This window comes from Zootoca vivipara, chromosome 3 (genome assembly GCF_963506605.1).
Source record: "Zootoca vivipara chromosome 3, rZooViv1.1, whole genome shotgun sequence".
NCBI lineage: Eukaryota > Metazoa > Chordata > Lepidosauria > Squamata > Lacertidae > Zootoca > Zootoca vivipara.
Genome location: NC_083278.1, coordinates 119,200,733 through 119,225,923, shown reverse-complemented (window position 1 = coordinate 119,225,923; position 25,191 = coordinate 119,200,733). Strand labels below are relative to the sequence as shown.

Genomic DNA, 25,191 nt, shown 5'->3' with positions numbered 1-25,191 from the left:
CTTGCCTAGGAGACTCTGCTGCCGCAGGAGCAAACCAAAGGTGAGCCCAAGCCGTCGAGAAGAGATGGGAGGCCTTGGCTGGGCTCTGCGGCGAACTGCAGCGGGCAAGGGTGGCGCCGAGAATCACTTACCACGCCGACTCCGTAATGGATGTGCGCCACGGTGATGAAGGTGGTGAGCAGGTAGAGGAGGAAGGTCTCGCTCTCCGGCAAGGCGCCCGTCAGCACCACGAAGAGGACCAGGGCCAGCGGGAAGAGCATCCAGTTGATAGGCTGGCACCGGGTGCTGCTCATCTGGCAGACGATCAGGCGGCACTGGGAGGAGAGGAGGAACAGCTGGTAACGGAGGACCAGGATGGCAGGAGAGGTCCGCCCAGCACCTGCCCGCCCCCCCAAGGCAAGGCAATGCTCCAATCCATCCAGGGCTGTTTCCTGGAGCACGGCTGAGGGTGCTGCTCTAGAACTTCACCGCTCTAGGGCTACTGGCAAAACTCTACTGCTGCAGCGTGGACGGATCCTCTGGAACAGAGACTCAGTCCCACAAGTGGGCAGGAATCCAAGGGCAACGCTGGAGGGCAGGCAGCCCAAACACCTGCTGGCACGGAGATGCTTTCTGCACAAGCAAACCCATATAGTCTGACCCCTGTGTTTTCCTCCCTCATGGGCTTGGATTGATGGACTACTTGAAATGAGGCTGCACTTTAAATTTTAATACTGTATTTTAATCTGTATTTTAATTCATTGTTTTTATGTTTTATTGTAATTCTGTTGGTGTGAGCCGCCCTGAGCCCGGTTCTTGACTGGGGAGGGCGGGGTATAAGTGGAAGTTTATTATTATTATAGTTGTCGTGGGGAATCTGGGAGGCTCTGCTCCTTGCCCCTTGAGCAAACTCCCCAGTACAGGTAACCTGAAAAGTTAGACCAAGGATAGGGAAGTTTTTCCTTTTAAAAAAGAAGGGGGAAAAAAAAGAGGGTCTGGCTTTTCCTAAAAAGCTTCTTCCTTAAAAAGGTCCACATTTTCTTTTGGCAAAGGGTGTTTAAGGAGATAACAGAAATCACTGGGTTAAGGCTGACTGAAAGTCCAGAGGTAGCGTTATTACCAATTTATGGTGGGGTGGAAGGTTCACAGGCTAGGACAAATTTATTGACAAATCACAAATTTATTGACAGCTGCACGAATTATTATAGCTAGGAAGTGGAAGGGGCAAGCAGAATATAAAATGGAAGAATGATATAAAGAGGAGTGGGATATAGCTATTCATGATAAATGAACACGTGCCATTAAGGTAAGATGGGGAATATGCAGGAGAAATGATTTTGAGGAGATATGGAAGATGTTTGGAGAATTTGCACTGTTAAAACGGAAAAGGGGTCAAACCATTGCAAGAGGTGTTGAAATTTTGGGAGGTTGCCTAGAATGGTCTGGGTGGTGGGGTGCACATTCTTATTCTTATTTATTTCAGTCAGCGGAGTATGGGACTCTTAATCTCAGGGTGGTGGGTTCAAGCCCCACATTGAGCAAAAAGATTCCTGCATTGCAGGGGGGTTAGACTAGATGACCCTCATGGTCCCTTCCAACTCTGTTGTTGTTTAGTCGTGTCCGACTCTTCGTGACCCCATGGACCATAGCACGCCAGGCACTCCTGTCTTGCACTGCCTCCCGCAGTTTGGACAAACTCATGTTCGTAGCTTCAAGAACACTGTCCAACCATCTCGTCCTCTGTCGTCCCCTTCTCCTTGTGCCCTCCATCTTTCCAAACATCAGGGTCTTTTCCAGGGAGTCTTCTCTTCTCATGAGGTGGCCAAGGTATTGGAGCCTCAGCTTCAGGATCTGTCCTTCCAGTGAGCACTCAGGGCTGATTTCCTCCAGAATGGAACTCTAACTTCCAACTCTACAGTTCTATGATTCTATTATCCTATGATCCTCAGCGGATAGCCTTCCAGGGGCCATTGTACCACATGACTCTTATTTATGTATTTCATAAAAATTAAGACAGTGCTTGATTGGGGGGGGGGCAGAATACAACAATGCTTTAAAACAAAACAAAAAAAACTTAAAATACTGAAACAGATTAAAATCCACATCAACCTGTCTATCATCCAGGTAGGCTTGTCTAAACAGGAATATTTTTAGCAGGTGCCGAAAAGTACAGCGAAGGCTCTGCTTGATATCAACAGGCAGGGAGTTCCTAAGGGTCTCGTGTGGCGCCTCTTGCAGGGCAAAGCAGTCTCCTGGGGGAACTCTTGCGCAAGGAGGTTAGAGTCCAGCCACAGGGAAGCCAGAGGTTTCGACATGCGCATCTCGCCACTGGAGGAGGAACTGATTACAGCTCAAGGACGTAAGGGGAAGCCAGGGGGGAAATGCTGGAGGAGGGTTGGGGAGCAAGCCCAGAGAGGAGCGTGGCCAAGGGAGATGGCTGAGGGCCGGGTAAAGAGGGCTGGGGGGCCACACCCAGGGTTCCCCACCCCTGAGGCAAAGCAGCTTTGCTCCTGCCCCGCCAAGCCCCTCTGCGCGCGCGTCTTTGCAGCAGAAGGAACTTACGGAAATGTTGGCGAAGGCCGTGCCGACCATGAAGTAGAAGAGGCGGGGCTGGGTCTCCAGGATCTGCGTCGGCGAGTGGAAGATCCAAATGGTGCAGAGGATGAAGAGCAGGACCGGCGAAAGGAAGGGCAGCATCGCCTCGTAGATGGAGTGGTGTTTCAGGGTGTTGCTTCTGTAGGCTCTGAAAGGCGAGAGAGGCGTCAGCAAGATCGCCCCGCACTAGCAAGAGGTCCCCTGCAGGAGCGTTGCTGGTCAAGAGCTGGTGAGGCTCGTTTGACAACAAAAAACCGAGCCTTTACTGTCACCCGCCCAGTCCTGTGGAACTCTCTGCCACTGGAGACTGAGCAGGCGCCTTCTGTGCCAACTTTTAAACATCTGCTGAAAACTTTTCTATTCTGCCGGGCAATTACAAATGCATTCTTCTGCAATGGTTAACTGATGTTCGTTTTTAACTTTGTATGGTACCACTTTGATATTTTAAAATGACACAGCGGTATACGAGTCTTTCAATAAATAAAATTTTCAAAAAAAAAATGTGGGGGGGAGGGAGTCCTGAAAGGCATCTGGGAGCACCATCAGACTAACTCTGAAGGAGGCAGAACCCGATATAGTTCTTCCAACGGGGCCTCATCTGCAGGGCTGCAGTGTGGCCAGCAAAAGGAAGATGGGGAATGAGAAGCAGAGCCCCCTCCATCCCCATCAGGCCTCCTTTCCCCTCAAAGGTCACCTGGGGGCAGCCAGTGCCTCAGTGGGAGACAGAAAAGCAGTAGGGCTCATTCCACCAGCTCTGCTGGAGGTCCAGTTCCTCCACCGGGCACCTCCTGCCCCTGAACTGGGCCAGCCAGTCATTAGAGGAACAACTATTTAGAATTCGGTGCCTGAGTTTTCATTTTCCTCTTCCCTCCCTGTCCCTTTCTCCTTGCGTGTCGTGGGTTTTTTTTTAGGAGGGCAGTATAAATCTGCGAGACAGTCTCGTTTTGATAGTACGTAAGCGCCACTGTGAGCCTTCCTGGCTGAAAAGAGGGGGCACAAAATGCTCAAAATAAATAAAATAAAATACATACAGGAGGCCAGGCTCTGTCCAAGAGGCCTGGCCCAGCTGGTTCAGAGAGAGGGCCCAGCCAATCTCTTGGCTCCATAGTCTCAAAAGCAAAGGCTTGCCCCTGGCATCGCTTGTGCCCACTTTGCTTTCTCAAAACTCTCCCCACTGGGGAGACACTGAGGGGCACTGACCCCCCAGCAGAAGTGGGGCAGCCAACCGCATGGGGCCCTGACAACCGAGCTCAGACAGGACTTACTTGTAGTAGTTCAGCAGGCTCATGGGAAGCGTCACAGTCAGCGCGCAACCTACGGGAGAGAGGAGGGCCAGGTTACGACTCAGAGCACGCGATTCCCTTCACAGCAAAGACAGGCGCAGCCACACAGCAAAGTCTGTTCCACAACCCTCACTTGGATCTGTAACAGCAACTTGAGGCAGGGGAATGCGAGGAGTGTCTCCGAAAAGGGGAGAGCAGCTGCTGGTGAAAAAGGAAGCTTTTTCTGGGCTGGTGGGATGGCTTAGCAGCGTCACATCCTGCACTGCTGGCCACTTTTATCATTCGTGGAAGAATGCAACTGCTTCGTTCTGTTCTGTTAATACTCAGCGTGTTGTGAGTTGCCCTTGAGGACCAAAAGGCAGGCTATAAAAATAAATACAGTGGAACCTCAGTTCTCAAACCGCTCGGTTCTCCAATGTTTCCGCTTGAACGTCAAAAACCTAGAAGTAAGTGCTCCGGTTTTCAAACGTTCCTCGGAACCCGAATGTCTGACACAGCTTCCGAGCTGCAAAAAGCCAATCGGAAGCCGCACCTCGGAATTCGGATGTTTTGGAAGTCAAACGTCTTTCTGGAAAGGATTATGTTTATAATAATAATAATAATAATAATAATAATAATAATAATAATAATATTTATACCCCGCCCATCTGTCCGGGTTCCCCCAGTCACTCTGGGCGGCTTCCAACAAAACATTAAAATACAGAAAATACAGTTTGACTTCCGAGGTTCCACTGTACTGCACATTGTGACTGTTTGGATTTCATTTTGTTAAACAACACTACAGCAAACCCCCCCAAAAGCTGAATCAGTGCAGCAACTTCCCACCCTGTAAATCTATCTGTTGAATGCTTTTATCATTGCATTCTACCTTTGAAGGGGACCCGGAAACTACAACTAATCCAGAATGCGGCAGCAAGACTGGTGACTGGAAGCAGCTGCCGGGACCATATAACACTGGTCCTAAAGGATTTACATTCAAAGTTACAGGTAGGTAGCCGTGTTGGTCTGCCGTAGTCGAAACAAAATAAAAAAAATTCCTTCCAGTAGCACCTTAGAGACCAACTAAGTTTGTCATTGGTATGAGCTTTCGTGTGCATGCACACTTCTTCAGATACAATTCAAAGTGTTGGTGCTGACCTTTAAAGCCCTAAATGGCCTCGGTCCAGTATACCTGAAGGAGTGTCTCCACCCCTATTGCTCACCCAAGACACTGAGGTCCAGCTCCCGGGGGCCTTCCGGCGGTTCCCTCACTGCGAGAAGTGAAGTTACAGGGAACCAGGCAGAGGGCCTTCTCGGTGGTGGCGCCCGCCCTGTGGAATGCCATCCCATCAGATGTCAAGGAGATGAAGAACTACACTACTTTTAGAAAACATCTGAAAGCAGCCCTGTATTGGGAAGTTTTTTGATATTTGATGCTTTACTGTGGTTTTATAATTTGTTGGAAGCAGCCTAGAGTGGTTGGGCCAACCCAGTCAGATGTGCGGGGTACAAATAAAATCATCATCATTGTATGCTTTGTGGCTTATTCATTATTTTGCATTTTATTTTATAGGAATCAGAGTTGGAAGCAACCCCCAAGGGTCATCTAGTCCAACCCCCTGCAATACGCACTCTATGTAACCTTACCCAGGACCTTAAGATGAAAGACCAAGAAAAAACAAACAGCACATAAAAAGCTAGGCAGATTTTTTACTTACGTTGTAATTATACAACACATTTGCCCCAGACTGGCCTCAATGAAATCTTGCCACTATCCACAAGTCCAGAATACCTCGTTGATCTTAAATAGGGTCTAAAATTCTGGAGCAAGCAGTTTCTCAATTGTGACCCTTGTGTACTCCAAAGAAAGGGGGTGGGGGGAGCACATGGCGAACAAAAGAAAACATAGAAGGGCCAACCTGGGATTATGGCACCGTATGGTATTAGGAAATTTTAAAAGACAGGCTTACCAAAGATCATTGCAGTGAATAGGTCTCTATACAAGAAATTGAAGAGGAAAGGGTTGTACCAGGCCTCCACGCCCACAATAGACGTCACAATGTACACGATGGAAATGGTCTGAAAAGTAATCAGAGAGAGAGGCAGAATTGCGGCATCTGGAAAGACTCATCCGGCCAGCTGGTGTTTGGATAGAAGGGCTTAGTGATCAGAAAGCTCTTAGCCATGTTATGACACTGCCAAAAGGAGCCCGGGCTTATGCCCCTGGGGTGGAAAAACAGTCCCCGCAGAGCCAGTTCCCCCTCTCCATCCCACCCTGTCCCTACAAATGCACCCCCAGTGGCAACTGCTGGCTGCAAACAGAAGACCCCAAAACCTGCCCGGCTTGCAGCTCCCCTGGGATGTGCCAGCTGAGCCTGGTGGGAGCTGAAGCCTGAAAAATCTTGAGGGTGCCAGCTTGGCCACGGCTGGGATAGTCACCCGCAGCCTCGGCTGGAACACGGCTGGGATTGTCCTGGTCTGTATCACAGGTTTGCCCTTGCAGAGACCGTCACAACAATGTGAAGTGGTCTCTGAAGAGGCAGGCAGGCACACACTTCTTTATAAAGGTGCTAGGAACCATCCAGCCACTCCTTTGGGTTCTTGCTTTTGGTAAGAGGTTGTTTTTAACCTGATTCACCTCACTTTCCACCACCAGACTTGCAGGGGAGAAAGCGGGACAGGGCTTCGATGAGAGGAAACCAGGATTCAAATCCCTACTCAGTCACAATGCCCACTGCCTGGCGACTTCATGGGAGGGGTGGATAGAAAACCACTTATATTGGTCCTGAGCTTTTTGAAGAAAGAGATCACAGAGCTGGAAGGGATCCCGAGGGTCATCTAGTCCAACCCCCTGCAATGCAAGTAAAGCATCCATGACAGAGGGCCATCCAACCTCTGCTTAAAAACCTCCAAGGAAGGAGAGCCCACAAACTCCCGAGGGAGACCGATCCGCTGCCGAATGGCTCTTACTGTCAGAAAGTTCTTCTTGGTTTAACGTAATTCGCAAGGGCTGGCTCAGAAGATGTAAAAACACACTGCACAACCCACAGTGCTCCTAGGGTTGTGCTCTCTGGCCCCCCAAGGGCACCACTTCAATGCCTTCCTGCTTGGACAGGGATTTGAGCCCGAAGTATTAGCCCTCTGCGGGAGTTAAGTCCCATGGGCAATTTGCACAGCCTGAAAAAGTTACCGTATTTCCCCCCCCCAAAAAAAAATAATGTGAAAAATTAGGGGGTGTCTTATACATGGGGGCATCTTATAGACGGAATAATGTGGTAACTCCCTTGAGAGGGAGAGATCTGAATTCATTCGAGTCTTAAGAACATAAAAAGAGTTTTGTCGGATCAGGCCCAAACGGGCCCATCTGGTCCAAAATCCTCTTCTCACAGGGGCCAATGAGATGCTCCAAAGCAGGCATAGGCAAACTCGGTCCTCCAGAGGTTTTGGGACTACAACTCCCATCGTCCCTAGCTAGCAGGACCAGTGGCCAGGGATGATGGGAGTTGTAGTCTCAAAACCTCTGGAGGGCCGGGTTTGCCTATGCCTGCTCCAAAGGGAAATCTATCTGTAAGCAGGACCAGGGCACCACAGCAACACTCTCCCCTTCTGCAGTTTCCAGGAAGTGGTATTTCCAGGACAGAGGCAGAACAGAGCCCTCCATGGCTGCCTCCTCCTCCATGAATTGGTCTCATCCTCTTTTAAAACCATTCAAGTTGGTGGCCATCCTTGCCTCTTGTGGGAGGATAATTTAACTCTTGAAAACACACAACCAAAGGGGGACAGGAAGAGGGACACTTCAAGCTGCTTCTTCCCTTTTGGCTCAGGAATGAAATTTGCCCCAAGTGCCTTACGTTCCCACCTGCAAAATCTATTGACAAACGCAGGTACACCCTCCCCTCTTCTCCCGCCCCAGTGCAATTTACGGGACAGCATCGTGCAGAGGTCTCTGCTCCGCCACGGAAATGTTCAAGTCCAAGTCAACAAAACCTCTCAGACGGGAAACATCCGGGGGCAAAGGGCCCTTCCAAGGCTCCAGCGTGGTGAGAGGCTGTTCAGAAAGGGATCAATGGTCGTGGGCTGGGGAGGGGAGGGGAGGCACAGCAGGGAAATGCCAAGAGGGAGAGAAGGCAGAAGCTGCGTGCCTGCAGATGATCACGGGAGGCAGAGATGGTCAAAAGTTGTTGTTGTTTAGTCGTTTAGCCGTGTCCGACTCTTTGTGACCCCATGGACCAGAGCACGCCAGGCACTCCTGTCTTCCACTGCCTCCCGCAGTTTGGTCAAACTCATGTTCGTAGCTTCGAGAACACTGTCCAACCATCTCGTCCTCTGTCGTCCCCTTCTCCTAGTGCCCTCAATCTTCCCCAACATCAGGGCCTTTTCCTAGGATTCTTCTCTTCTCATGAGGTGGCCAAAGTATTGGAGCCTCAGCTTCAGGATCTGTCCTTCCAGTGAGCACTCAGGACTGATTTCCTTAAGAATGGATAGGTTTGATCTTCTTGCAGTCCATGGGACTCTCAAGAGTCTCTTCCAGCACCATAATTCAAAAGCATCCATTCTTCGGCGATCAGCCTTCTTTATGGTCCAGCTCTCACTTCCATACATCACTACTGGGAAAACCATAGCTTTAACTACGGTATATGGACCTTTGCTTTTTAAGATGCTGTCTAGGTTTGTCATTGCCTTTCTCCCAAGAAGCAGGCGTCTTTTAATTTTGTGGCTGCTGTCACCATCTGCAGTCATCACCTGGAGAAGGAACTGGCAAGCCACTCCAGTATCCCTGCCAAGAAAACTCCATGGTCAAAAGAGGACTGGACAAACTCATGAAGGAGGCTAGCAATGGGTACTAGCCAGGGTGACTCTGCTCTGCCTCCACAGTCGGAGGCAGCCAGTTGCTGGAAACCACAGGAGGGGAGAGGGCTCTCGTGCTCAGGTCCTGCTCGCTGGTTCCCCACAGGCTCCTGGTCAACCACTGTAAGAACAGGAAGGTGGACTCGGTGGGCCAATGGCCCAATGGGGCCCAGCAATTTCTTCTTGTGAGCACAGCTGACCGAGATGCTGGTGGCTGGCAGAACACATTGTCCTCTTCCTCCCCACTCCAAGGCAACTGCGCCTGCCAAGTAATTAAGTCAGAGGGACTCTGCAGATCTTAGTCGATGAATGTTGACTGCTTTGGCTGACAGACTCCTCTATTAAAATGTGGAGCAGCAGGAAGGAAGGAAGGAAGGAAGGAAGGAAGGAAGGAAGGAAGGAAGGAAGGAAGGAAGGAAGGAAGGAAGGAAGGAAGGAAGGAAGGAAGGAAGGCAGGAAGGAAACCACAGATGCCACAGACATTTGAGAAGCGACTGCTGTGTCGCAGTGGAAGGAAGGCAGAACAGCCTCTTCCAAGATGTTGCCTCTTGCCTGGCAGCTTTGGAAATTAGCTTCCATTCCTCAGCTGCCTGGCTTATCACTGGCACAAATAAAAAACTGATCCAAAGTGTTGTGAAATCAATAGCCCCATAAAATGTTGCAGCCCTATTCTTTGCACTTCATTCCCTTCTAGTGCAAACCCAACTGACCGGAATTCCTTGCAAGAGACCTTCTTGCACTCCAAGTGCCTCCGCTGTACAGTGGAACATCGGTTTATGAACACCACGGTTTACGAATTTTCGGTTTACGAACGCCGCGGACCCAGCTGGTATGGATTAATTCACTTTCCATTACTTTCAATGGGAAAGTTCGCTTCAGTTTATGAACAGACTTCCGGAACCAATTGTGTTCATAAACCGAGGTGCCACTGTAACTGTTACCCGCGATGTTTTATTTTCATTTATTTCATAAAAATTTATACACCACTTGATTGCAAACCAAACTAAAATACCTCAATGTGGTTTTAAAAAAAGATAAATCAAGGAAATCAAGGGAAAACATTTTAAAACATACAAGAAGTTAAAATACTAAAACCTGGTTAAAATCCACACCAGCTTTCTAAAGATCTGGGTAGGCTTGTCTAAACAAGAATGTTTTTAGCAGGTGCCAGAAATAATACAGCGAGGGTGCCTGCTTGACATCAATAGGCGGGGAGTTCCAAAGATTTCCATGGCCATTTTGTAATCTTTGGAGGGGAACACTCTGCCATTTCCAAACCAGCAAAGCAATAAGCAGGCATGGCTTGCTCAAGCTGGCCTGGGGCCGATCTTTAGTCTTTCCCGGCACTGAAATTCTGTTGTCACACTGACTAGCCCAAGGCAACCCTCCTTAAGAGGAGGCGCACTGTGCCACTGTGACAAACACTCCACCCACTCTGAGTGCAGCAATGCATCCTTGGAGGCGCAATAACTACACAGCCCTCCCGTCTTTCCTCTCACCTCGCTCGCTGTCACAGAAGCAGCCCGAGAGCCGGTTTCCCGCTGCGCGTGGCTCTGGCTCTTAGAATCCTAGAGTTGGAAGAGACCACAAGGGCCATCCAGTCCAACCCCCTGCCAAGCAGGAAACACCATCAAAGCATTCTTGACATATGCCTGTCAAGCCTCTGCTTAAAGACCTCCAAAGCAGGAGACTCCACCACACTCCTAGCACGGGCTCTGGCATTCGCTCCATAACACGCAGCGACTTTCCCCCTTCCGCTTTAGGAGGGGGAAAGTGCGTGTTATGGTCTGAAAAATACGGCGAGTGTTTCTTTTCAACCCTCTTCCTCTCAAATGAGCTCCTTCCCCACATTGGGTTTCACAACACCAAAAAATAAAAATAATAAATATACTCAATTGTCAAAACAAAACAGCACATGAAAAACAAACCAATAAAAGTAAATCCACATGCAGGAAAAGGTTATAGGCAGCCACTGCAGTGTAGTGATTAGAGTGCTGGACTAGGACCTGGGTTCAAATCCTCCCACACTGAGAGCCAGTGTGGTGTAGTGGTTAAGAGTGGTGGACTCGTAACCTGGTGAACCGGGTTCGCTTCCCCGCTCCTCCACATGCAGCTGCTGGGTGACCTTGGGCTAGTCACACTTCTCTGAAGTCTCTCAGCCCCACTCACCTCACAGAGTGTTTGTTGTGGGGGAGGAAGGGAAAGGAGAATGTTAGCCGCTTTGAGACTCCTTCGGGGAGTGATAAAGCGGGATATCAAATCCAAACTCCTCCTCCTCCTTCACTAGGTGTGACTTTGGGGGCCAATCACTGCCTCTCAGCCTAACCTATACCTCACAAGAGTTGTTGTGGGGTAAAACGGGGAGGAGGAGGAGAGCTAGAAGAGGGAGGCTACAGGGAGGACTGGAAACCTTTTGCTGAATATTTAAAGCATTACTGTAAACATGTAAAAACACAGGAAGGATTTCAATGAAGAACATCAGCGAAATATTTGTTGGATAATATTGTGGAGAAGTTAGGACACAGAATAACCATAATACGAAGAAATTTTAGAAAACATGGGAAAACCATGGAGGGGGTGGAGGGGAAGTCAAATCTGAAATGAATGTGATTTGGGAAAATACGTATTAAATTTGTAAACTTTGAAACCTAAAAAACCCCAAAGGAAGCCTATACAGTCGTGCCTTGGTTCCCGAACGCCTTGGTACTCGTATGTTTTGGCTCCTGAACGCCGCAAAGTGACTGTTCTGGTTTTTTAACACTTTTCAGAAGCCGAACGTCCGACATGGCTTCCAATTGAGTGTAGGAAGCTCCTGCAGCCAATCGGAAGCCGTGCCTTGGTTTTCGGACGGTTCTGGGAGTCGAACGGATTGAGTTTGAGAACCAAGGTACCACTGTAAATGAAATAAAGGAAATAAGCGAAGTGGGAAGAGGGAAGCGGAGGGTCAGGAAGCGACGCACTTACCACCTGGCTGATGTCGTACCCCCAGGGCAAGAAGAGAACCCCTGTGTTGTACTTCTCCCAGTGGGAGAGGATGAAGGAGAAGAGGACCACCCACAGGAGGAGGTAGAGGACGAAGACGCTGACGCCGTTGGGGCCCCGGCCGAAGGTGGAGTAGACCGTCACCACGAAGAACATGCAGGCCCAGCTGTCCAGGCCGTGGTCAAAGAGCTCTCCCAGAGGGGTGCTGGACTGCGTGCGCCGGGCCTGCTTCCCATCCACGCCATCTAGAAGGGGGGAGGGGGATAAGGAGAAGCGGGGGGGGTGTGTCAGAGGCATGGGTCAACTCCCTGCAGCCTGCATCTCTCGCAGTCCCAGTGGCTGGCTGGGAGGAGAGAGGCACAAGCCAAAAAGCCAGAGCTTGTGCTAAAGAATCTGTGTTTATATGTCGGAGGGCCATAGATCAGGGGTAGGGTGTCTGCCTTGCAAGCAGAAAGTCCCGGGTTCAAACCCCACTGGCATCTCCAGGTGCGGCTGGGAGAGACTCCTGCCTGAAATCCTGGAAAGCCACTGCTGCCGGTCAGTGTAGGTAATACTGAGCTAGGGGGGGCCAGTGGCCTGACTCTGTAGCTTCCTGCGCTCCTAAACAGAATCAGGACTCAGTGGATAAAGCGCTAACCGGACTTCTCTTACAGCCATGTTCTGGGAGGGCTTAGAAGGCGCGAACGTGAACGCTTGGTACAAGAGAGGGTGGCATGGTGCCCTTGCGGAGAAACTGACCCACAAATTGAGACAGGCAGGAGGGACAAAGCACAAAGAGACCTTTGTTGGAGAACGGTGGGGATTTCTTTCATTCACAAGCCCTCCAGAAAACCAAAGCCTAGTCTCAAAGATTTATAGTAGCTTGTGGATCGGTTAATAAGAATATATTTAACACATATATACTGTTGTAAGCTGTGGTGTTTTCATAATGAATCTTTTGTTGGGGGGGGGCTCTGGGGAAAATATAAAGTGTGTGTGTGTGTGTGTGTGTGTGTCTGTGTGTGTGTGTGTATATATATATATCACATCATTTAAGAGTTAAGGACGATGAACCCCTGGCCACCTCTGACTGAGCAGTGTCTTCTTTCAAGGTGTGCTTCTAAGAGCAGCTTCAATACAAAGGGGAAAGCAGAGTCCTCCTTGCAATATACCCATTGTTAGAGGAGGGCTATGAACACCGTGGTGATGGAAGGGGGCCCCTGGATAGAATCGTAGAGTTGGAAGAGACCACAAGGGCCATCCAGTCCAACCCCCTGCCAAGCAGGAAACACCATCAAAGCATTCTTGACATATGCCTGTCAAGCCTCTGCTTAAAGACCTCCAAAGAAGGAGACTCCACCACACTCCTTGGCAGCAAATTCCACTGTCGAACAGCTCTTACTGTCAGGAAGTTCTTCCTAATGTTTAGGTGGAATCTTCTTTCTTGTAGTTTGAATCCATTGCTCCGTGTCCGCTTCTCTGGAGCAGCAGAAAACAACCTTTTCCCCTCCTCTATATGACATCCTTTCATATATTTGAACATGGCTATCATATCACCCCTTAACCTTCTCTTCTCCAGGCTAAACATACCCAGCTCCCTAAGCCGTTCCTCATAAGGCATCGTTTCCAGGCCTTTGACCATTTTGGTTGCCCTCCTCTGGACACATTCCAGCTTGTCAGTATCCTTCTTGAACTGTGGTGCCCAGAACTGGACACAGTACTCCAGGTGAGGTCTGACCAGAGCAGAATACAGTGGTACTATTACTTCCCTAGATCTAGATGCTATACTCCTATTGATGCAGCCCAGAATTGCATTGGCTTTTTGAGCTGCTGCATCACACTGCTGACTCATGTCAAGTTTGTGGTCTACCAAGACTCCTTGATCCTTTTCACATGTACTGCTCTCAAGCCAGGTGTCTCCCATCCTGTATTTGTGCCTTTCATTTTTTTTGCCCAAGTGTAGTACTTTACATTTCTCCTTGTTAAAATTCATCTTGTTTGCTTTGGCCCAGTTGTCTAATCTGTTAAGGTCATTCTGAAGTGTGATCCTGTCCTCTGGGGTATTAGCCACCCCTCCCAATTTGGTGTCATCTGCAAACTTGCTCAGGATGCCCTCAAGCCCATCATCCAAGTCATTGATAAAGATGTTGAATAAGATTGGGCCCAAGACAGAACCCTGTGGCACCCCACTAGTCACTACTCTCCAGGATGAGGAGGAGCCATTGATGAGCACCCTTTGGGTTCTGTCAGTAAGCCAGTTACAAATCCACTGAATGGTAGCATTGTCTAGCCCGCATTTTACCAGCTTCTTTACAAGAATATCATGGGGCACCTTGTCAGAGGCCTTGCTGAAATCAAGATGCTAGTCGTTTGGCCCCAACAACTGCTGAGACCACTGTCGCAAATACCCCCTTCTATCTATCGCAGGCACAGACACAAAGATACAGTAAAGAACCGGCTTTTACCTAGCGTGTAAGCCATGAAATTGAGGAGGCCCACCATGACCCACACCTTGTTCGGAACGTGCTGCTGATCGGGTGCTGTGGAAAGAAAACCATTTTGAGTTTGCTGCACAATCATTATTGGTATTATGATCATTATTGTTATTATAATAATTATATATTATACTAGCTGGCCCTACCACGCGTTGCTGTGGCTCATCCCTGTGATTTCTCCCACCCTGTGCCGACCCATGGCATATCCCACCCCCTCCCCGGCTTATCCCTGTGATACCACCCCTCTGCCCCGACCCATGACGTATCACTCCCCCTTCTCCCCCCACCCCCGGCTCATCCCTGTGACTGGCCCCACTGTGTCCTGACCTATCCCGTCCCCTCCCCCAGGCATGTCAGTACCTCCATTCGGCCTAGTCTGTAAAGGCTTCAGCCTAGTATGTAAACGGGAGCCAAGGTGCTGTTGAGAGGGAAGGTTTTATAGGTGCAGTACCAGTGTAGCCGCCGCTAGAGGGTGCTGGTTTGTAACCTGGTTCTTTTCCCAGCATGCACTTTTGGCTGAGAGGTGCATTCTGGAACAGGGTTTTTTGGGGGTTTTACCTGGCGGAGGTGCGACATCTGTCTTAGCAAACTTTCCTATATCCTTCGGACATTCGCATGTGATGTGTCAAAATCGGTCAAGCGGTTTTGGTGAAAAGTGGAAACACACCCACATGTCCTTCTTACGTTTTTATATATATAGATTTGTATGCCGCCCTTCATCTGAAGACCCAGGGCAGGGGTCAGCAAACGTCTTCAGCAGGGGGCTGGTCCACTGTCCCTCAGACCTTGTGGGGAGCCAGACTATATTTTGGAGAAAAAAATGAACAAATTCCCAAGCCCCACAAATAACCCAGATGCGCATTTTAAATAAAAGCACACATTCTACTCATGTAAAAAACCACTGATTCCCGGGCCGGATTTAGAAGGCGGTTGGTCCAGATCCAGCCACTGGGCCTTAGTTTGCCTACCCATGACCCAGGGCTTCACAACCTGCCACCTTTGTATGTGTCAAGAAGCCAATGCTCACCCGTTTGCACCCAAGCCTAAGAGGAAGGCCGCCCACAGAAGCTGGACTGCGGGCTCAACTCTAGAGCCCAAGTGGTGTTCTCAATTCGCGTTTGACATTTCTGGGACCAGAACAGGAAGATAACCCCAGGGGCCTAAAGCCTGCGGAAGCCTACAAACTGAAGCTTTCACTTTCAGCCTTGTGCAGAAAAGGCTGTGTTGGCCCGTGAGAAAAATCCCCAAATGTGTATTAAGGCAACGCTTTAACGGCCATTACCTCTACACCAGGGTTTCCTAAACTTGGGTCTCCAGCTGTTTTTGGACTACAATTCCCATCAACGCTGACCACTGGGTCCTGCTAGCTAGGGGTGGTGGGAGTTGTAGTTCCAAAACTGCATATAGAACTATGCAGGCAAGAACGAGCCGTCTCAGGAACAGTTTCTTCTCTAGAGCGATTTTGGCCTTAAATGGAAAGCCTGGACTTTGAAGTCATCTTATTTTACTTGTTATTTTGTATTATATTTACTGTTTTTAATTAGGTTTTGTAATTTTGGATTATGCGGAATGCTTTATCGGAGTGGATGTAGCAACCGAGTAATTTCGTTGTTCCCGCAAGGGGACAATGACAAGAAAGATATCTAATGACAAGAAAGATATCTATCCATAAAACCAGCTGGAGACCCAAGGTCGGGGAACCCTGATCTAGACCAATTACCTGTGGGAGCCATACTAACTGCATTGTGTCCTCTCCGTTCACAAACACAGAAGCACAGAGGGACTGAGAATCTCACTACATTGCTTCTCCGCCTTGGATTGTCTACGTTCCCCAGAAACACGACTGCTAAAACTCAACACCAGCATGACAGGTGTTGCATAGGACATGGGTAGGCAAACTAAGGCCCAGGGGCTGGATCCGGCTCAATCGCCTTCTAAATCCGGCCTGCGGATGGTCCGGGAATCAGTGTGTTTTTACATGAGTAGAATGTGTCCTTTTATTTCAAATGCATCTCTGAGTTATTTGGGGGCCGTAGGGATTTGTTCTCCCTCCCCCCCCCAAAATATACTCTGCCCCCCCCCAGGTCTGAGGGACAGTGGACTGGCCCCCTGCTGAAGAAGTTTGCTGACATACAGGGAGGGGCTGGATCCCTGCCCAAGACTGAAGAGGCATCGGAAATGAAGGTCAGGATAATAAATGGGTTAACTGGAAACATGCAAGAGAAATGCTGCAAGGACTATCCAGGACAATTTACTGGGAAAATTCCCCGAGATGTCCCTGTGAAGGACGATAAGGAGGAGGCCACACAAGCAGCAGCAGCAACAGGAGCGGCCGGCAGGAGATGGGGCTTGTATGTGTTTTAATTTATTTATAATAATATTTGTATACCGTTGTAGAACAGAAAAAAAAATATCAAAGCAGTTTGCAGCAATAAAACCATTAACACATTGCAATAAGAGGTTTAAAACAGACGCCAATTAACGATTGCCGAAAGGTGCCTTCTTAATTGCCTGCATCGGCCTGGCAATTCAGTTTGGGGCAGGGGTTTAAAAGTTACAACAGAAGGTACCCGCTGAATCTCTAGTGGCGTTCAAGGTCATTGTTGTCAATCAAGCCTCACCGACTTGTGGGACGACCAATGATGCTCAGAGGCCAAAGAACAGGTATCTGAAGATCCTGGTATCTGAAGAAGTGTGCACGCACACGAAAGCTCATACCTATGGCGAACTTAGTTGGTCTCTAAGGTGCTACTGGAAGGATATTTTATTTTTATTTTGACTGCGTCAGACCAACACGGCTACCTACCTGTAACAAAGAACAGGAGACACCTCCAGGGAAGGCCCAGTACAGGACCACAACACTCCTGGCAGGGTTTCGACAGAGAGCTCTGTCTAGGCCATCAGATAACGGGTGATTATCACCTCTGCAAACTGACAACTCCCTGCTCATGCCAGCCAAGGGCAGAGTCCTGGAGCTTATCATCCAGTTTGTAAAGAGGTTTCCCAGCAACACCTCCTCCCAGCTGTCAGGTTTCCAAGGCTAGAAGGCAACTCCCTAGGCATAGGTACCACAAACACCCCGGCATTCCCAGCCAACCTGGATAGGATCCTACAGCTGTAGAGTCGGAAGGGACCCAAAGGGACCTCTAGCCCAACCCCCTGCAATGACGGGGGCTAGGACTATGGCAGCAGTTCAAGATCTGGCCAATGGCTCTGGATCTGGCCAATGGCTCATCCAGTCCAGTGCCCTGTTCTCACAGCGGCCGACCAGATGCCCATTATGGGGAACCTGCAAGCAGCATTTGAGCGCAAGAGCACCAGCCCTTCCCAGCAGCGTTGGCAGCCTTTAGGCAACACCCAATACTCTGCTCCCCTTTAGATGTGTGGGGTGACGAGACAGCCGTGGGCCATTTCCCCCCCCCCCCTGCAGTCCAGAACTGAGGTTTGAGTGTGTCACTGTAGACACAAGGAAGTCAAGATGCCTTCAATGCGCAGAGACAGAGTGAAGAACATGCACCATCTCCGCTCGTATCACTTTCATGCCCATAAATGTGTATACAGCGTTTGCTGTTCCTGTTGTTTAAAGAAAAACGGTCTTACCAGATGCATAAAAGTCAGGGTCACAGTATGCCATGAGGAAGAAGTTGAAGACAAGCAGGAGGAAGCCACTAAACGTTATCAAGTTTGGGGCCAGCCACATAGGGAATATCTGTGAGAAAACAGCAAAGACACATGCAGAAAACCCACATTAATTGATCAGCCATGTACAGTTGACGTTTAGGCAGGAGAAGAGAGACTCCCCTTGAGAGTTAGGGTGACGTTCGTCTTTCTTGCTTATCCTTCGTGCGGCAACACAAAAAGGACTCCAGGACATGAGTGTAGCTAATAATAATAATAATAATAATAATAATAATAATAATAATAATTTATTTATACCCCGCCCATCTTGCTGGGTTTCCCCAGCCACTCTGGGCGGCTTACAACAGAAAAATAAAATAAAACAATTAAACATTAAAAGCCTCCCCAAAACAGGGCTGCCTTCAGCTGTTTTTCTCTTTGACATCTGATGGGAGGGCGTTCCACAGGACAGCCGCCACCACCGAGAAGGCCCTCTGCCTGGTTCCCTGCAACTTGGCTTCTTGCAACGAGGGAACCACCAGAAGGCCCTCGGCACTGGACCTCAGTGTCCGGCCAGAACGATGGGGGTGGAGACGCTCCTTCAGGTATACTGGACCGAGGCCGTTTAGGGCTTTAAAGGTCAGCACCAGCACTTTGAATTGTGCTCGGAAACGTACTGGGAGCCAATGTAGATCTTTCAAGACTGGTGTTATGTGGTCTTGTGCATCTCTGGTGACTTCTCCCCCAACAGGGATGCCAACAGGTCCACTTCAAGCTTCAAGAAAGCACGCTCGACAGGGCACGGAGGGAGGCAGGAGGGCCAACTCACCTTGACTACCGTGTTCCAGAAGGGATGCATGACGTACAGGGAGAGTGGGTTACTGTCCACAGCGCTGTACTGTGAAGGAAACAGAGAGGAGAGAGAGGTTAGGCTGGCGATTTTCTAACCCAGCAAGATTCTCTAGAAAGAGCTACAGAGAAATACCTAAATGCATATTTGTGCCATGCTTTTATCAGGCCAACCAAAATGGCATCAAGGTGGCCGGCAAGCTTTTGAGTCCTCCAGAACAATCACTGGAGCAGCAGTTTCCGAACTTTTCCGAGAGACCAAACTCATCCCCAGTGCACCCTGTCCTATAGGAAGGAGCTCTTATTCGGGACAGGGGTTTGCACAACTCCCGGACGAAGGCAGTAACCCAATGAAAACCCAGACAGGAACAATGAGCTGCACACTTATTTGAAATCCAATTGAAACTATTTAATTAATTCAACAGAATGGATGAAATTTAATGAAGAACAAAGATTGAGAGAGCAAGGGTCATTGTTTTCACTTCCTGATTTATATCGCAAAATGCCCTGTGGTCCTCAGGTTTAGGATGGAATAGAAATTTTATAAATAATAAAAATAACTTGATATAGTGACACCAGGTTTTAAAAATCTGATAGTCTTTTACATCTCCAGACTCCCCTCCCCGCATCTTAGCACACACACACCCAAGGTAATCCCACAGCCCCCCAAGGGATGGGTGGGTGATACGGCCCGTTTTGGGAACCACTGGGCTAAATGATAAGCAAAGCAAGGGGTGGGACAGAGGGAAAAGACGGTAGGTGCAGGGTGCAGCTGGAGGGAACAGGCTGTCAAATGAAGCTCTCTTGGATCTATGCAGGGATCAGGCTGTCCCCAAAACGTACTGGGGGAAGCAAGCATTACGATGGCAGACTCCCCACTTCTAGGGAACTGGCCTGATCCAGCAGGTTCTTATGTTCTTAGTGAGAGATGCACACCAAACACCAGCTTCCCCCAACCTGGTGCTCTCCAGGCCAACACAGCCAAAGTGGCCAGCGTTGATGGGAGCTGTATTCCAAAAGAAAGCGATGGCACAAGGTTAGAGAAAGCTGGGATAAAGCATGGGAGGAGAGGGCAATTCTTCCATTGTGGTGGGTGCCAAAGGCATGTGCCCACCCCCTTGGCAGAGGCTGCTTTTGGGAGAGTGTTCTGGCTCAACCTGCCTCCACAGGCCAGAAACTCAGCCACATACACCTGCACTTTTGAAGTCTCCTAAACACACCAAGGTGCTGCAATAATCCCACCCCATCTCTCTATATGCTTCCAAGCACCCTCCCCCTCTCAAACGTCATGTCGTGCCCCAGAAGCACTTGGGGAAATGGGCAACATCAGCCAGAAGGTCAGTTTTGCTCTGCAATAGCCGCCTGCTTCAGGCCGGCAGGGCGAGTGATGCCTTGCTACGCTGCTGGGTCTCCGGAGTGGCGTCTGGCCAGCCTCCCTGGCACCTGACTCACCAGCTCCGTTCCGTTTCCAAGGACGGAACTACCAAGCGATTTAGGAGGTAATGAGATTTCATTTAATGGCAGAGGGGCACTTGGCAGATTTGTTCAAATCCCATTATCTCTATCCTTCTTGCGGAAGTCGGGAAAGGCTGCTCCCGAGCATTTGGAGTAAGTGGAAGGGATCCCTCAAGCCGAGTGCTTTGCTTTGCCTGCGCTGTAGCAATTCCAGTATTTTGGCCCTGCAGGAAGGGCTGCAAACATTGCGCCTTGACCTATGGCAGACAAGAAGGAGGAAGAGCCCCTTTCTGGGTCTAGTGAGCCACTGCTAATGGCCCAGAACACAAGAAGGCAACCTGTCAAACATTTAGCATCCTGTCTGCAAAGCCAAAAGGCTTTGCTCTAGTTGGCTCCATACCTCCAGCTGAGCAAAGCTCTCTTCTGAAATCTATTCTTTTCTGCAGGTAAAGGAAGGAGGGGTGAGGACCTCCTTTGCCAACCGGCTGTTTTTGCCTACAACTCCCACCAGCCCCAGATAGCAGGAGAGTTGCTGTCAAAAGCAGGTTGGCAAAGGCTGGGTTAGAGCCTTAAAGCTGTTTGTATACTCAGGAATTCAGCACCACCAGCAAACCTGGAGTTTATTTTGTTGATTATTACTTATTATAATTGGGAGGGGTGGCTAATACCCCAGAGGACAGGATCACACTTCAGAATGACCTTAACAGATTAGACATCTGGGCCAAAGCAAACAAGATGAATTTTAACAAGGAGAAATGTAAAGTACTACACTTGGGCAAAAAAAAAAAAAATTAAAGGCACAAATACAGGATGGGAGACACCTGGCTTGAGAGCAGTACATGTGAAAAGGATCTAAGAGTCCTGGTAGACCACAAACTTGACATGAGTCAACAGTGTGATGCAGCAGCTAAAAAAGCCAATGCAATTCTGGGCTGCATCAATAGGAGTATAGCGTCTAGATCAAGGGAAGTAATAGTACCACTGTATTCTGCTCTGGTCAGACCTCACCTGGAGTACTGTGTCCAGTTCTGGGCACCACAGTTCAAGAAGGATACTGAGAAGCTGGAACATGTCCAGAGGAGGGCAACCAAAATGGTCAAAGGCCTGGAAACGATGCCTTATGAGGAACGGCTTAGGGAGCTGGGTATGTTTAGCCTGGAGAAGAGAAGGTTAAGGGCTGATATGATAGCCATGTTCAAATATATCAAAGGATGTCATATAGAGGAGGGAGAAAGGTTGTTTTCTGCTGCTCCAGAGAAGCGGACACAGAGCAATGGATTCAAACTACAAGAAAGAAGATTCCACCTCAACATTAGGAAGAACTTCCTGACAGTAAGAGCTGTTGGGCAGTGGAATTTGCTACCAAGGAGTGTGGTTGAGTCTCCTTCTTTGGAGGTCTTTAAGCAGAGGCTTTCGATGGTGTTTCCTGCTTGGCAGGGGGTTGGACTGGATGGCCCTTGTGGTCTCTTCCAACTCTATGATTCTATGATTCTACTTACTATATTTATTTATACTCCACCTTTTTCTCCACAGAGCTAAAAGTGGATTGCATGGTTCTCCCTCCATTTAACCCACACGAGAACCCTGGGAGGGGGCAGTTTGGGCTGGGTGACCCCCAAGATGCTGCTCCTGGTCTCTTGGTGAATAGGAGACCAGCAGCTTCTCCTATCCGCTGAGAGGCTGCTGTCGAGGCGGCATTGAGGGGGCTGGTGAGAAGGCGGCCAAGGAGCATGCTACAGCCGCTGTTGTGGCAGCGAACAAGGCATTCCTTGGTTGCTGGATCTGCCGCCCCTGTGGATCCTGCTGCCTGAGGCGATCGCCTCACCTTGCCTCACGGGTGGGCTGGCCCTGTTACTTTTCATGGTTTCTTTGGCAAGGAGCAGACCACGAGGCCAGGTTGAGACGTAATGGTAAGCCAGACCAGGACAGCATCAGGAGCAAGGGAGGAGGGAAAACCCAACCAGGACACCCAAGTCTACAGTGCTTAGCAATTTGCTTCATATGTGTAATTTAAAGAGGTCACAGAATTCTGCTTACTTTAGAGAAGAATGAGGGTTATAGTGGCGTTAGGTTTGAGTTTTTCGTACCACTGCCACCAGTGTTTACACACAAACAAGCCCTGCCACAGATCAGTCCCACCTTAATATTTGTAATTTTGGACAGCACCAAGGATTAGATGAAGATAATAATCCCATTCATTCTTCCCTTGACAGCTCCTGCTGAGATGCAGCCCCAGACCATTCACTTCTCAATTGTTTGGGCTTTTAAGCACCAGAGTGTCAGATTACTATTATGGGAAGTACTGAATAGGAGGCGGAGGAAGAAAAGCAGGCTGGGTGATCTGGGGTCTGGGACGGAGCAATACTAGAGGGAAGGCTGGCTTGATGGCGCAATCTTCACACCAGAAGATAATCAGATCAATCTTCAAACCTGAAGGCAATCAAGAGCAAGTTTCAATTTAATCAATTAGTAGGAGTAGGCTAGAATAACCCTAAACTTAGTTTACAAAGCCAAACAATCAGGTCACTTACTATTTTGCAAGTGAAATAAAAAAAATCCTTCAGTAGCACCTTAAAGACCAACTAAGTTTTTATTTTGGTATGAGCTTTCGTGTGCATGCACACTTCTTCAGATACACTGAAACAGAAGTAACCAGACCCTTATGTATATTCAGAGGGGTGTGTGTGTGTAAGGGTCTGGTCATTTCTGTTTCAGTGTATCTGACGAAGTGTGCATGCACACAAAAGCTCATACCAAAATAAAAACTTAGTTGGTCTTTAAGGTGCTACTGAAGGAATTTTTTTATTTTGCTTCGACTCAGACCAACACGGCTACCTACCTGTAACTATTTTGCAAGTGGTTGGTACAAGGTTAGGCTAAGCATGCCTCTGTTTAGAGCAGGGGTCAGCAAACTTTTCCAGCAGGGGGCCAGTCTACTGTTCCTCAGACCTGGGGAAGGCCGGACTATATTTTGGAAAAAAATATGAACGAATTCCTATGCCCCACAAATAACTCAGAGATGCATTTTAAATAAAAGGACACATTCTACTCATGTAAAAACATGCTGATTCCCGGACTGTCCGGGGGCCGGATTGAGAAGGCGATTGGGCCGCATCCGACCCCCGGGCCTTAGTTTTGGGACCCCTGGTTTAGAGTGAGTTAGTGCATGACTACGACTCCTAACCTGAGCCATCAGCCCAGGCCTCCGTGAAGGAACCTCCTTGTCTTTCCTCCTGAACATAGAGGCTGCCTTCAGCATTCGTCATTTGAAGCGGAGGCCACTTCACTCTCCCCAATGACAGCCCCAAAGATATACGAGGTAAACTTTGAGGCAGTTTAGGCTGAGAGGTGGTGGTTGGCCCAAGGTAAGCTTCATGGCTGTTATAATTTTATTAGGGTGCAGACACATAGCAGACACACACTCCACAGAAAACCAATCCTTTGCCCTTCAAAATTTAGAAAATATTCCCTGAGAAAATTCCACTTCATTTGATTATTTGGGATGAGCAATCCCAAAGCCATCTCTGTTCATCTTGGAAAACCTTTCCCAATAGCTCTTTCACTTGCAAATCCTTCCCATTGGTCTGGCAAGTAACCGTTAACTGCAAACCAGATGTGCCAAATGAGCATCTTTTGTGTATCGATAGGTATTTACCATTTCAAAGGAATGGCCCAGACTAGCCAGGAAAGCAGGCCAAGATCCTAAAGATGCCAAATCACACAGCATTCCTTTGTCTTACACATACTGCCCTTTTTCTAAGCTCAGAAGCTAGGGAAGGTATCATCCATAACCTTGTACAGTTGTACCTTGGTTCTCAAATTTAATCTGTTCCAGGAGTCTGTTCAACTCCCGAAACGGTTCGAAAACCAAGGTGCGGCTTCCTGCAGCCAATCAGAAGCCGCGGAAGACGTTCAGCTTCCAAAAAACGTTCCCAAACCGGAATACTCACTTCCAGATTTGTGACGTTCAGGAGCCGATTTGTTCCAACACTAAGCCGTTCGACAAGCAAGGTACCACTGTGCTGTGTTGGAGTCAAGGGCATACCTGCCAAGTTCCTGCCGGAAAAATAAAGGATCGGCAGACCGGAAGTAGCGCTGCCGCCATTTTGGAACTGGGCAGAGCAGCATCGAAAGTCGCTTCTGAGCATGCTCTGCCCAGTTCCAAAATGACCGCCACGTCGGAAGTCGCGCTGCGGCCATTTTGGAACTGGGCAGAGCAGCATCGAAAGTCGCTTCTGAGCATGCTCCGCCCAGTTCCAAAATGGCCGCTGCACCAGAAATCGCTTCTGTGCATGACCAGAGACTCCAGACATGCACAGAAGGAGCCTCCCCCGGCCGGTAAGTAAACCGGGGGAAAACAAAAAAATCTGTTTTTCCAGCTGAGAATGGCTGGAAAAACGGGGGTTTCCCGGGGAATACGGGAGACTTGGCAGCTATGGTCAAGGGGCCATGTTAACTCCATTTCTGGCTGGAAACTAAGGCAGACCTGGTGGACAAAAGGTTCCAGCCTCCAGTTTGGTGGAGGAACTTCCAGCCTACGAAAACTCACGTCACAATAAACTAGTTCATCTCCATCACAGCCAAGTGGCTCATTTTCTCTAGAAGCACCATTGATTAGTTACAGTTCTGTGCTCCAGTTTGAAAACAACACACTTCACCTAGAGAAGTAAACTAACAGTTTCTGCTTCCCCTTCAGAAAACAGCTTTAGCATGGTGCTACTTAAACTGTCTATATGCCAGCCTTGCCTAACTGGGTGGTCAGGACTACGACTCCCATCAGCCCCAGCCGGCAGGTCTACGACGGTCGAGCCTGATGGGAGTTGCAGTCCAAAATGTCTGGAGGGCACCAGGTTGGACAAGGCTGGCACAGTTTCCAGAGAAAGGGACTTTCAATGCAGGGGCATTTTCTGGCAATGAGGGGTGGGGAGGGGGAGGAGGAGGAGGCAGCTGGCTGGCTGGCTGGCAAGGTCTGAAGTTCACCTGGCAGGAGGGAAGGTATTTGGGACACAATTACTGGTGTAATCTTTAGCCTGGATATCACGTAGCCTCCGGTCCTATTACAGAAGCACCTGCTCTGGTTTCAGAGCCCAGCCGCTGCCAAGAGAACACAAGATACCTGCAATTCCAGC

The 25,191-nt window shown here is 49.0% G+C and overlaps 1 protein-coding gene across 2 annotated transcripts in view; it reads right to left on the bottom strand.

Annotated features, from left to right (window-relative positions):
* Positions 1–25,191, bottom strand: part of SELENOI (selenoprotein I) — a 67,463-nt gene that overhangs the window by 5,479 nt on the left and 36,793 nt on the right. For both annotated transcript variants that reach the window (XM_035110738.2, XM_035110739.2), the window contains exons 2-9: positions 18,588–18,656; positions 17,741–17,849; positions 14,111–14,185; positions 11,649–11,911; positions 5,807–5,915; positions 3,840–3,888; positions 2,542–2,722; positions 132–314 (exon numbers count right to left, since the gene is read on the bottom strand). In XM_035110738.2, coding sequence (XP_034966629.2) covers positions 132–314; positions 2,542–2,722; positions 3,840–3,888; positions 5,807–5,915; positions 11,649–11,911; positions 14,111–14,185; positions 17,741–17,849; positions 18,588–18,656 — 1,038 coding nt within the window. The remainder of the gene's footprint in view (positions 1–131; positions 315–2,541; positions 2,723–3,839; positions 3,889–5,806; positions 5,916–11,648; positions 11,912–14,110; positions 14,186–17,740; positions 17,850–18,587; positions 18,657–25,191) is intronic.